The 14021-nt window shown below is 47.7% G+C and overlaps 1 protein-coding gene across 1 annotated transcript in view; it reads right to left on the bottom strand.

Annotated features, from left to right (window-relative positions):
- Positions 1–13648, bottom strand: part of EDEM3 (ER degradation enhancing alpha-mannosidase like protein 3) — a 151789-nt gene extending 138141 nt beyond the window's left edge. The window contains exon 1 of the mRNA XM_040408660.1: positions 13362–13648. Within this exon, the coding sequence (XP_040264594.1) occupies positions 13362–13483 (122 nt within the window). The 5' untranslated portion in view covers positions 13484–13648. The remainder of the gene's footprint in view (positions 1–13361) is intronic.
- Positions 13649–14021: the final 373 nt, after the last annotated feature.

The following is a 14021-nucleotide window of genomic DNA, read 5'->3' as shown; positions in this document are numbered from 1 at the left end:
ATGGGGGATCTGTGGGTGACACTTATGGGGGATCTGTGGGTGACACTTATGGGGGATCTGTGGGTGACACTTATGGGGGATCTGTGGGTGACACTTATGGGGGATCTGTGGGTGACACTTATGGGGGATCTGTGGGTGACACTTATGGGGGATCTGTGGGTGACACTTATGGGGGATCTGTGGGTGACACTTATGGGGGATCTGTGGGTGACACTTATGGGGGATCTGTGGGTGACACTTATGGGGGATCTGTGGGTGACACTTATGGGGGATCTGTGGGTGACACTTATGGGGGATCTGTGGGTGACACTTATGGGGGATCTGTGGGTGACACTTATGGGGGATCTGTGGGTGACACTTATGGGGGATCTGTGGGTGACACTTATGGGGGATCTGTGGGTGACACTTATGGGGGATCTGTGGGTGACACTTATGGGGGATCTGTGGGTGACACTTATGGGGGATCTGTGGGTGACACTTATGGGGGATCTGTGGGTGACACTTATGGGGGATCTGTGGGTGACACTTATGGGGGATCTGTGGGTGACACTTATGGGGGATCTGTGGGTGACACTTATGGGGGATCTGTGGGTGACACTTATGGGGGATCTGTGGGTGACACTTATGGGGGATCTGTGGGTGACACTTATGGGGGATCTGTGGGTGACACTTATGGGGGATCTGTGGGTGACACTTATGGGGGATCTGTGGGTGACACTTATGGGGGATCTGTGGGTGACACTTATGGGGGATCTGTGGGTGACACTTATGGGGGATCTGTGGGTGACACTTATGGGGGATCTGTGGGTGACACTTATGGGGGATCTGTGGGTGACACTTATGGGGGATCTGTGGGTGACACTTATGGGGGATCTGTGGGTGACACTTATGGGGGATCTGTGGGTGACACTTATGGGGGATCTGTGGGTGACACTTATGGGGGATCTGTGGGTGACACTTATGGGGGATCTGTGGGTGACACTTATGGGGGATCTGTGGGTGACACTTATGGGGGATCTGTGGGTGACACTTATGGGGGATCTGTGGGTGACACTTATGGGGGATCTGTGGGTGACACTTATGGGGGATCTGTGGGTGACACTTATGGGGGATCTGTGGGTGACACTTATGGGGGATCTGTGGGTGACACTTATGGGGGATCTGTGGGTGACACTTATGGGGGATCTGTGGGTGACACTTATGGGGGATCTGTGGGTGACACTTATGGGGGATCTCTGGGTGACACTTATGGGGGATCTCTGGGTGACACTTATGGGGGATCTCTGGGTGACACTTATGGGGGATCTCTGGGTGACACTTATGGGGGATCTCTGGGTGACACTTATGGGGGATCTCTGGGTGACACTTATGGGGGATCTCTGGGTGACACTTATGGGGGATCTCTGGGTGACACTTATGGGGGATCTCTGGGTGACACTTATGGGGGATCTCTGGGTGACACTTATGGGGGATCTCTGGGTGACACTTATGGGGGATCTCTGGGTGACACTTATGGGGGATCTCTGGGTGACACTTATGGGGGATCTCTGGGTGACACTTATGGGGGATCTCTGGGTGACACTTATGGGGGATCTCTGGGTGACACTTATGGGGGATCTCTGGGTGACACTTATGGGGGATCTCTGGGTGACACTTATGGGGGATCTCTGGGTGACACTTATGGGGGATCTCTGGGTGACACTTATGGGGGATCTCTGGGTGACACTTATGGGGGATCTCTGGGTGACACTTATGGGGGATCTCTGGGTGACACTTATGGGGGATCTCTGGGTGACACTTATGGGGGATCTCTGGGTGACACTTATGGGGGATCTCTGGGTGACACTTATGGGGGATCTCTGGGTGACACTTATGGGGGATCTCTGGGTGACACTTATGGGGGATCTCTGGGTGACACTTATGGGGGATCTCTGGGTGACACTTATGGGGGATCTCTGGGTGACACTTATGGGGGATCTCTGGATGGCACTGTTATGAGGATCTGTGTATGACAGTTATGGGGGGGATCTGTGGATGACACATATATAGCATCTTATGCTATGTGTCATCCACAGATCCCCTCCATAAGTGTCCCTGTAGTGAATGACCCTCAATACACGCTGGGGGCCGGCATCTGCTTTTATAATGACAGCGGGGCCCGTGCAGTGATTGTATTCTACTACACGGGCCCCGCTCACTGTATAATCGTATGTCTAATAGTTACCGTAATTGTAATTGTATGTAATCAGGAGCGCTGTGTATTGCTGGTACTTACAACTAGAAGCGGTAGGTAGCAGAGAGGAGGGAGGAGGGAGAAGGCAGGCCGGGAGGACGGGCGCTGGCAGCGTGAGTCATACGTCATGCATCCACGCCGCCTGCTTCATTCATTCATAAAGTGGGCGGCGCAGACGCATGACGTATGACTCACGCTGCCAGCTTCCGTCCTCCCGGCCTGCCTCCTCCCTCCTCCCTCCTCTCTGCTACCTACCGCTTCTAGTTGTAAGTACCGGCAATACACAGCGCTCCTGATTACATACAATTACAATTACGGTAACTATTAGACATAGGATCATACAGTGAGCGGGGCCCGTGTAGTAGAACACAGTCACTGCACGGGCCCCGCTGTCATTTTAAAAGCAGATGCCGGCCCCCAGTCCCGCCTCCCTCACAGCTGATACACCCGCCGCACGGCATCGCGGCGGGTGTATCATTGAAAACCCGACAAAATCGGCAGCATTCGCCGTATAAGACGCACTGCTATTTTCCCCCCACTTTTGGGGGGAAAAAAGTGCGTCTTATACGGCGAAAAATACGGTATATTATTCCCCTAAGAGCCTTATGAAATATTTTAAACCCAAAGAATTTAGTTGTAAAAAATGCAAAAAAAAAATAAAATAAAAAATGGCCTTCCAATTGTCCACACCACTGATATGAAGGGCCGAGAGGGACAAAGCTACCCCCTCCACTAGGGAAAAAATCTGAACCGCCAGGGACTGCAGGGACACGGACCGGGTACCATCCTGATGATTCAGATATGCTACGACCGAGGCATTGTCGGATAAAATTCTCACGTGTCGACCCCTGATTAGAGGGAGTAACTCCTGAAGGGCCAGAAAAACTGCCATAAGCTCTTTTAGATTTGAAGAACTGTCCAACATCCGGCAGTCCCACAATCCTTGAAGCAAGGTCTCTCCCACTTGAGCCTCCCACCCTCCTGGGCTGGCGTCCGTGGTAACTATAAGGGGATCTTCGATCCTCCATGGGACTCCCTGCCCCAGGTTCTCTAGTGACAGCCACCACTTCAGTGTCTGACAAGTCTGGGCTGATATCACTATACTGCTTTCCAGGTCCTCCATTCTTTCCGACCAGTTCCCCAAGATTTCCTCTTGGAGGGCTCTGTAATGGATCTGAGCCCACTGAACTGCAGGTATACAGGCGGTCAGAGTTCCCAGTACTGACATCCCCTTCCTTATGGACACACACGGATTGTTTATCAGGGTGTGAACCACTGACCTTATTTTCTAAGGTTAGGAAGGATCTCAGAGACACTGAATCCAGTAAGATTCCCAGGAACTGTTGTTTCTTTTCTGGAATCATTCTCAATTTTTCTCTGTTCAGGATCCAGCCCAGGGTTGTCATGATTTCTACCACCTGCTGGACCTGAAATAAGCATCTCTGGTAAGACAGTGTGACAATCAGAAAGTCATCCAAGTATGGGATAAACAGGATCTCTCTTCCCTGATATGGGCTGCCATCTCTGAGATTAACTTTGTAAAAATCCTTGGCACCAAGGTGATTCCGAAAGGTAATACCTGGAATTGAAAATGCTTCAGCTCCCCCTGAAATCTTAAGGCCACTCTGAGATACTTCTGGTGCCCTGGAAAAATCAGAAGGCGATAGTAGGCATCTTTGATGTCTAAAACTGCCATAAAACAGTCCTTGTAAAGAAGCTGAATTACCGTCTTTATAATCTCCATTTTGAAGCGTTGGTATAACAGGTACTCGTTTAGAGACTTCAAGTTTATGATAGTCCTGTATTCTCCACTTGGTTTTCTTACTAAAAACAGAGTAGAATAATATCCTGTTCCCCTTTTCTCTTCTGGACACTGAATGAGTGCACCTTTTTGAATGAGCTTTGAAACTTCTTTTTCTAAGGCAGTCTGAGTTGAATGATCTACTCGCATAATTTTGAATTGTTGTGAAGGGAACTTTTTGAACTCTAGCATGAATCCCTCTTCTAATGCACGCAGGATCCACGCGCTGTTGGATATTTTGGACCAGGCTGGGAGAAAAGATTGTAATCTTCCTCCCACCCTGGCGTCATTGGGAGCTGTCTTTCTTAGGGGGGGTCCCTGGATTGACTTTTGAACAGGAGCCCTTTAGACCTGGAGAATTTCCATCTGTCACTTCTATTTGCTGGACTCCTATTCCTATCCCTATTACCTCTGCCTCTCTGCTTACGAAAGGACGACTGAAAAGAAGACGGGAACCCCTTCATTTATCTAATATGTCGTCTAAGGAAGACCCAAACAAATATTTCCCCTCACAAGGGATACCACATAAGCGATTTTTTGAGGCCACATCTCCTGACCAATTCTTGAGCCAAATAGCCCTACGAGCAGAATTAGCCATGGATGAAGCCCTAGCGGACAACCTAACCGCATCCGCAGAGGCGTCTGCAAAAAAAATAAAATAAATAAAATAATCGGCTGCTTTTCCAATAGCCTCGACTGATTCTAATTATTTATCTCTATGAATCTTATCCCGGATCTGCGTCTCCAGCTGTTTAATCCACAATATTTGTGCCCTAGCCGTACAGGTGGAAGTTATATTAGGCTTAAAGGATGCACCTATGGATTCCCATTAGGGATCGACCGATATTGATTTTTTAGGGCAGATACTGATAATTTGTGAACTTTCAGGCCGATAGTCGATAATTTATACTGATATTGTTAGTGTAGTTTTTTTTTGGTAAATCTTTCTTTTTCATTTATACTGAATATTTTGGTGTTTTGTTTTTTACTAACTTTTAGCCCCCTTAGGGACTAGAACCCTTGTCCTATTCACCCTGATAGAGCTCAGGGTGAATAGGATCTCACACTGTCCCTGCTGCTCTGTGCTTTGTGCACACAGCAGCATGGAGCTGAACATGGCAGCCAGGGCTTCAATAGCGTCCTGGCTGCCATGGTAACCGATTGGAGCCCAAGGCTTACACTGCTGGGGCTCTGATCGGAAGAGGAGGGGACCCCGTGGCCACTGCCACCAATGATTAAAACTGGAGGGGCTTGGGTGGGGGGGCGCACTGCGCCACCAATGATTTGAATACTGGGGTGGGGGAGGCACTGCGCCACCAATGATTAATACTGGTGGGCTTGGGGGGGCGCACTGCGCCACCAATGATTTTAATACTGGGGTGGGGGCGCACTGCGCCACCAATGATTAATACTGAGGGGCTTGGGGGGGCGCACTGCGCCACCAATAAACATAAATCTCTCATTCATTCATATACAGGAGGCGGGAGCTGGCTGCAGAATCACATAGCCGGCTCCCGACCTCTATGAGCGGTAGCTGCAATCCGCGGCACCTGAGGGGTTAACTACCGCGGATCACAGCTACTGCTCATAGAGGTCGGGAGCCGGCTATGTGATTCTGCAGCCAGCTCCCGCCTCCTGTTCAATTTGAATGAATGAGTGAGTTAACATAATTGGTGGCGCAGTGGCCACAGCCCCTCCCCTCCTCTTGTCTTCTCTCCTCTCATTGGCGGCAGCGGCATCAGCATCACAGGGGGAGGAGACACTGCTTCCTTCTCCCCTGTGCTGCTGAGGGAACACAGAGAGCGCTGAGAGCAGCGCGATCCTTGTTCCCCATACGTTATCGGAATATCAGCAAAATAGATGCCGATAACGGTCAAAATCCTGAATATCGGCCGATAATATCGGTAAAACCGATAATCGGTCGATCCCTAATTCCCATGTTGCCTTAAAAAGGTGTCGGCCTTCCTGTCCATCGGATACTTAAGATTGCCCAAATCATCAAAGGGTAGGGATGATGACCTTCGAGACACTTTAGCTATGGGCACATCAATTTTGGGAGCCCTATCCCATAGAGAACATTGACCCTCTTCAAACGGATATTTTCTTTTGATTACTGATGGGATAAAGCTTCTTTTATCCGGATGTTTCCACTCTTTATTCATCATGGCACCTACATTCTTGTGGATAAAAAAAAGGCTCTTTGTTTCTTAGTCTGCAGACCCCCAAACATGATATCCTGAATCGAGCGAACTCCTTTTGCATTTTCCAGATTCATAGTTGCCCTGACTGCCTTGATTAATTGATCTACCTCCTGAACAGGAAAAAAAGGGCCTACCACTGCATTCCTCATCTGAAGAGGATGTAACGGACTCCCTTTCACCGCTTTCAAGTTCGTCCTCTGAACTAGAGAGGTCAGAATTTCCAATTGAAAAAGGAGGTGCTTTTGCCTGCGTTCTTTACTTGACATAAGACTTCTCTGATCATTTTCTCCATACATTTGACCATACTAGGGGATTCTTCCGCTATGGTACTCTCAATACACCCTTTACATAGGGGCTTAGTGTACGAAGCATCTAGTTTAGCCTTACAGATACCACATTCCTAATGATTTATTTTAGCGGTAACTTTTCTGGGTTTCTTAGTTACACCCTGGAAATTTAAACAAAAAAAAAAAAAAAAAAAATCAGGATCTCTAGAGAAAAAAATTAAATGTAGATCACTTACATTTCTTCAGGCCCATACCCATTCATACCATAGGTGCAGGGGTAACTGGGTCCTTAGGGTTTTCTCCAGAACTCTCCATGCTGGAAATATCCCTATAGCCCTGGATCTGGAAGACCCCAGCAAAGATCACAGGGGAGACTGGCTTTATCCTTAGAGACCGCACACGAACGCCAGGCAGAAGCTATGTGCTGCTCTGGACTCTCTGCGCTCCTTCCTTTTCAAACTTGCCGCATCTCCCCTAAGCTCCTCCTCTTCCTGCATCCTGGATCTTCACTTCCTTGTTGTTTCTTCTGCCCTGCGCTCGCTACCCGTGCCGCACATGTCCTCAGGATGGCCGATCCTGTTCAGGTACAGAGCGGGGAGGGTTGAAGGGAGGGTAGAGAGGGCTTCCGCTCCCGGTATTTCAGCCGTCTGTCTCCTCTCCACGGTGTGTGGAGCGGGGTCACCCGGCGCACACCTTCTCCAGCCAGCCTGCAATGTTAAAAGGGAGAAACTACTCCCCACCGAAAATAACAAACACCTGTAGGTTGTCCTCCTAGGACAGGAAACCACTGAGGAGGAGGGGAGTCTGAAGATTTATACCTGTGGGTTTCCTGTCCTGGGAGGTGGATCCCTCTCTCCTGGTGCTGTCATAGGACGAAGGGATAATTTCTAGACCTTCTAAACCCATTTAATTTCTGAGGTACCGGGAATACCTTTTATCTGTCTGATGCTTTCTCAAGAATGTCATCCAAGGAAGATCCAAATAGCCTCTGACCCTCACATGGTAGGGAACAAAGCCTAGCTTTGGAACCCTGGTCGTCCTCCAAGATTTAAGCCAGATGACCCATCTAGCAGCGTTAGATAAAGCTGCTGATCTAGCTGAAAATCTAACAGCATCAGCAGAAGCCTCCGCCAAAAAAATTGTCCGCTTTAATAAATGTTGGAAGGGAGGGCAGAAGTTCCTCTCTAGGGTTTTAGCTTTAATATGTGACTGCAATTGTCCTAAACAGAGCTTTAAAGACCTAGATACCCAAGAAGCAGCAATATTAGGCCTAAAGCTAGTAGAAGCAGATTCCCAGGCTCTTTTTAAGGTAGACATCTGCTTTCTTATCTAAAGGGTCACTAAGAACCCCTAAGTCATCGAAGGGAAGTGCAGATCTTTTTGCAATTTTTGCCACCGGGGCATCTACATTATCCCAGACTGAAGATACATCAAAAGGATATTTTTGGATTCCTCCATTCAATTTTAATTAGGGCCTCCATATTTGTATGAACAGGAAAAACTATGCTTTTTAGGTGCTTATCCTTCAAAAACCTGGTCGGCAATGGATTTCTGCTGCTTAACATCCTCCATTTGCATTGTTGCTCTTACTGCCTTTAATAATGACTCTGTCTCTTCAGTGGGAAAAAGTGATCTGCCTGCTTCATCATCATCAGAAGAAGAATTACTCCCCAGATCACTAGACGCATCAAAATTCCATTTATCTTCATCTGAAATATCTGAATCAGAATCCACATTCTGTCTAGTGCCACATGCGGATTGAGGAAAGAGCTGTTTTAGGGGTTTAAGGGACGCTCTAAACTCTGATTTCACCAGAGCCTTGATACTTTTTGACATAGATAGAGACTCTTCCAATACTAACTTCTCAATAGGATTGACAAATTCGTTTCAGATGAGAAGCAGGCAGCATAGTTCCACAAATAGAACACTCTCTATGCTTAGATTTTACAGTAGTCTTTTTAGGGATACTAGGAACCTATAATAAATAGCCGAAAAGAATCCAATCAGCAATGCAAGAGAAATAAAGGAATAATCTCACCCTCTTGGTAGCTGTTCCCCACTCCTCAGGCCAAAGTACTGGGCTTGATGGTCAAGAGGGCTCAATAGGGTCGGCGCGGACCGCATCTCCTGTTTCAGAGATTCTTAGAAGAAAGGAATCCTGCACAGCACTGTGTGCAATAAGGTTGGGTGGCTGCTGTCCTCCACTGCCCATTTATAAATTCCGCACCAGGCATTCTCCCCTGCAACCACAGGTCCCAGCACACGTGTCCTCCATTTGATCTGGTGTGGGTCTGCGCTATCGGCGTCATGACGCCGCTCCGACGTTCCTACTGCACATGCCCATACCCAGTGCACTGCCGCGGCCATCTTTTAAAATCTGATCAAACTGAAGCCACCTGGCACGGCCACAGCAGCTCCAAACATGGGGGAAACTGGCAAGAGAGGTGGGAGGAACAGCAGGCTCGATGAGCGGCTCCCCAAAGAGTCTTACGCCACCATAGGAAAGGTCACCCACAGGCAAAAAATACCTGGATCCCCCCACAGCCATCTTGGTATGAACTTCTTCAGAGGTAGGTTCCCCAGGAACTCCTATCCGGAGGACAGGAAACCTGAACTGAGGAGTGGTGGAGTATGAACTTTTTATATCCTCAGGCTTCCTGTCCTGGACGGGAGATCCATCACGCATGGGTGAGGGGAAAAGTGACTGTATTTGTGAGTTATCCCCTCCCTTCTGCTTCTCAGCTGTGTCATGTGATCAGCACTCTGACTTTCCAAATAAGGCTAGGGCTACACAACGACATGTGTTGGGTGACATATCAGGTACAACTACACTGCAACATATGTTGGGCAACATTTTTTATAATGCTAGTGGTGTCGTGCTGCAACATATAACATACTGTGAGTGTCATGTCGCAGTCACGGCATAGACTAGCATTATTTTAAAAAAAAGTATGTCGTTGTGTAGCCCTAGCCTTAGCCAGCATCTTATGTGTGCACAGGGAGTCAGTTTCTCTATGTATTCCTATGGGAGCCTCAATGTCAGTCTCATAGTGTCAGCTGGAGTGTTAGTCACATGACACAGCTGAGTATCGGAAGGGAGGTTATAACACACAAATACAGTCACTGGTAAGAAGATTACATTCCCTACAGTTTACATCATGAAACTTTCCATCAGATCAGAGAATATACATTTTTGTGTATGTAATACCTCAATAACGGAGTGCTTCCGTAACTGAGGTATTACTTTCAACTCTGCGTGGCCATGGGTGGATGGAGTTATGGCCGCCCCGTGGAAGCCCAGTCAGACCTGGGGTTTATGTGGCTTTCCCACAGCCAGCATTTACCAGCTAACCACTGGAGTCCCTTGCATGGATGACCACAACTCCATTTGCTGCTACGGAATGGCCACAGATAGGTGAGCGCTGTACTCACCAGAACCATAAGACTGTATGGAGTAGAGGTCATGCATGTGCACCGCCTCTCCATTCACATAGGGGACTCTGGGACTCCTGTTCAGGTGATCAGTGGGGGGCCCCAGCGATCATACATTTATCACATCTCCAGTGGACTGGGGAGACTAGATGGGCCAAACGGTTCTTATCTGCCGACACATTCTATGTTTCTATGTGATAAATGTGGATTATGACAAAACCCCTTTATCTTAAGGTATATGTTGGATGCACGAAATGAGCCGGATCGCAGTATATACCGGTATACCTTTCTTACTGCCGATCTGAATATTGTAGTAGAATTCACCATTCTAAACAGGGGGAGACCGTGAATGAAGAATACTGCACAGTATAGATTTTTACAATGGGAAACGGGTGATTACAGGACCATGATGTAGATGAGAAAAATGTGAGATAAAAAAAAAAAAGTTAATGCTTTCCAGCAGTCCGAAAAAATTAAAAATGAACGAAGCGGCAATCCGCCTGCTCAACCTGCCGCTCCATCAGGTATAGAGAACGGGACTGCCGTTTTCTGCTGTTCATTGTATGGCTTAGGCTACATTCACATCTGTGTTGGGGCTTCCACCACAGAGCTCGTCAAAAATAGCAGAACGAAAAGTCAGAATACACAGCGCTGATAGCAGCCTCATCTAACAGCAATCCCAGTAATGTAAAAAGTAGTAAAACAAATAAAACACTATACAACAATAGGTAGTAAAAAACACTTTTGTCACAGCATTCCAAGGTCCCTAACTTTTTTTATTTTTTTTTGGTTGATGTAGACATATAAAGGCTTGTTTGTTTAAAGCAGAGTTGTATTTTTAGTGACACCTCACCATACATAACATGTTGATTAAAGGGGGTTCTCTGGCTTTCCTATACTGATAAGGCTACTTTCACACTGGCGTTTTGGCTTTCCGTTTGGGAGATCCGTTCAGGGCTCTCACAAGCGGTCCAAAACGGATCAGTTTGGCCCTAATGCATTCTGAATGGAAAAGGATCCGATCAGAATGCATCAGTTTGCCCCGATCAGTCTCCATTCCACTTTGGAGGCGGACACCAAAACGCTACCTGCAGCGTTTTGCTGTCCGCTTGACAAAACTGAGCTAAACGGATCCACCCTGGCACACAATGTAAGTCAACGGGGACGGATCCGTTTTCACTGACACAATATGGCACAATAGAAAACAGATCCGTCCTCCATTGACTATCAATTGTGTTCAAGACAGATCCGTCTTGGCTATGTTAAAGATAATACAAACAGATCCATTCTGAACGGATGCAGACGGCTGTATTATCTGAAAGGATCTGTCTGTGCAGATCCGTGACGGATCCGCACAAAACACGAATGTGAAAGTAGCCTAACCTATCCTCAGTGAAATGGATGCAGAGCTGCGCTCTCTTTATACAGCTGATCGGCGGGGGGCTGGGTGTCAGACCACCACTGACGAACTATCCCCGGGATAGGTCATCAATATAAGAAACTGGCCAACCCCTTTAAAAGACAGTAACATATTTTGGGCAATAATGGGGGGGGGGGGGGGGGGGGGAGTACCACCACACATTTACAGCATTCACATGCAGCTTGTTACTATGTATATATTTTCTTATTACGTTTGCACAATGACAGCCTGTCTCATGCACAAAAAACATATGTCTCCACATTGCTGGTGACATAGGCGTCTGTGGCTTGTTCGTTGTGGGACGGACACCTTCTGTGTGCACTCCAGCACTCCACATCTTTCTGCCATCGCTAGAAATGACTATTCTCATCCACAATACGGACCAGAACAGGACGTGCTCTATCATTTACAGAATAGACACAAAAAATACCAGAAAGCGGATAGCACACAAAAAACTACGGCTGTGTGCATGAGGCCTAAAAGGGAGCTTGTTAACTGGACAGACTCAGGACATGGGCTGGTGTCTTCTTCCTAGCGGATCCGATATATTCCCTATAATAAACAACGTATGTCCTACCCACAAAATTGGGGATAAGGGTCCGATCAGAACAACAGGGTCCTGCATGCACCTGTTTGTATGTAACCAGACATGATGCGACTCCGCTGCTCCACTCAACTCTGTGGGACTTTAAGAGGCAGCCGGGCACTTGTACTCTGGCAGTCCCATACAGTTCAATGTAGAGGCAGATCGTATGCGTCTCTGCCACTCCATTCAAAAAGGAGAACTGTAGTCAAACCCCCGCTAATCAGACGTTCTTGTTATTGGCGGGGGCATGTAAAGGGGTGTATTGTGGTGACAGATATCCTTTACAGAGAACAAAAAAAATGGATTGCAATCTATAAGCAGAATGCTATAGAGCAGGAGGAGCTGAACAGATTGATATAGGAAAAAGTCTGTAAAACTTAATTTTTTCTGTCTTCATTGATTTACAGCATTCTCTGTGTAAGTGTGTATACAGAGATAGCTGTCAGTCACTGATAGTTGTACATATGTGAGGTGTTTTCAGTGATTGATAGTATTCCCTGTGTAAGTGTGTATACAGAGATAGCTGTCAGTCACTGATAGTTGTGCACAGCGAGGTGTTTTCAGTGATTGATAGTATTCTCTGTGTAAGTGTGTATACAAACATAGCTGTCAGTCACTGATAGTTGTGCATATGTGAGGTGTTTTCAGTGATTGATAGTATTCTCTGTGTAAGTGTGTATACAGAGATAGCTGTCAGTCACTGATAGTTGTACATATGTGAGGTGTTTTCAGTGATTGATAGTATTCCCTGTGTAAGTGTGTATACAGAGATAGCTGTCAGTCACTGATAGCTGTACATATGTGAGGGTCTCAAGTATAAAAACAGCTCAGATATAAAATGTATAAGTTAAGCTTTTCCCATAAACTATATATAATCTGCTCAGCTCCTCCTGCTCTATAACCTGCTGCCTGCAAATTGCACTGATCTGGCGGTGACGGGTCCTCTCTTGCATACTGTTACATATAAGCCGTATTTCCACGAGGAAGCATTACATAATAATTCTTAGAATTCTTCTGCCAGCACCGCGGTAATGCATGAGTGTGTATGAGGCCCTGTCAGCAGTGTGGACAGGATACAGGCTGCCACAAACCGTGCCTGGGCATTCACAGATGACAGACCACATTATTATGTAGCTTACTACACAACAGCATATGTGAGTGCTACACATACAATCACTTAACCCTCAGATGGCCTGCTGGGCGCCACTAGCCAAATGTGGTCTATAGAAGGGGCAGTTAGCATGACCCCCCCATTACTGGCTGCACTAAGACTGTCTACACTGGACAATTCCTTTAAGCCTTACACAAACATTGCCCTCCTGTAAAGTAGTCCAGGTTCTAAGGTACAGGAGAAGTGTGTGTGACAGGTGTCAGGACAGTGACGAGCAGAGGGCCACTTACCTGAGCTGTGACTTCTCCTCCTTGGTCATGGCAGCATGTCCTGCTCCCAGGAAGGCCAGGTAAACAAACAGCTGTCTCCACATGACCCCCCGGAACCGGGGCTTCTCCGCTAAACAGCCCATAGCTGAACACAGGAGCAGGCAGCGGAGGACGCTAGGCCCTGTGTCTACACATCCCACCCCGAAGAGGACGCTGCTGGGCTGTGCGGCCTGGTACTGGCGGCTCCTTGCCGACCCCACTTGTCACACTCACTGGCTGGTTCCGGCTTTCAGCAGCTGGATGACGAGGCCGAGCTGGCAGCAAGTACTCCCAGCCAATGAGCGCGCTCGTTCAGGGGACGTCACCATACGTGACGTGGACCCGGAGATCCGGTGGGCGGGGTCACTGGGAAGAGTGAGATACCTGGTGACAGAGCGCCTTGTTTGTGCCTTCTTCCAGCGGTGTGTCAGCTGACCCGTTCAGACTGGGGAACCGCCACCTGTCAGATACCTGTGCACCATCCGGTGGATAGGTGTAAGCTGTAACAGGGCAAGCCCTCATAGCCTAGAGACGAGTGCAACACAACACCCACTTATCAAAGTGCCAACACAGCAATTCCCTGAATACTGAAAAAAACCCTGCTAGGTTAAAGGGGTTGTCTCATCACAGACAATGGGGGCA

Source organism: Bufo bufo, chromosome 9 (assembly GCF_905171765.1).
Source record: "Bufo bufo chromosome 9, aBufBuf1.1, whole genome shotgun sequence".
Lineage (NCBI taxonomy): Eukaryota > Metazoa > Chordata > Amphibia > Anura > Bufonidae > Bufo > Bufo bufo.
This window is presented reverse-complemented; position numbering and strand designations above follow the sequence as displayed.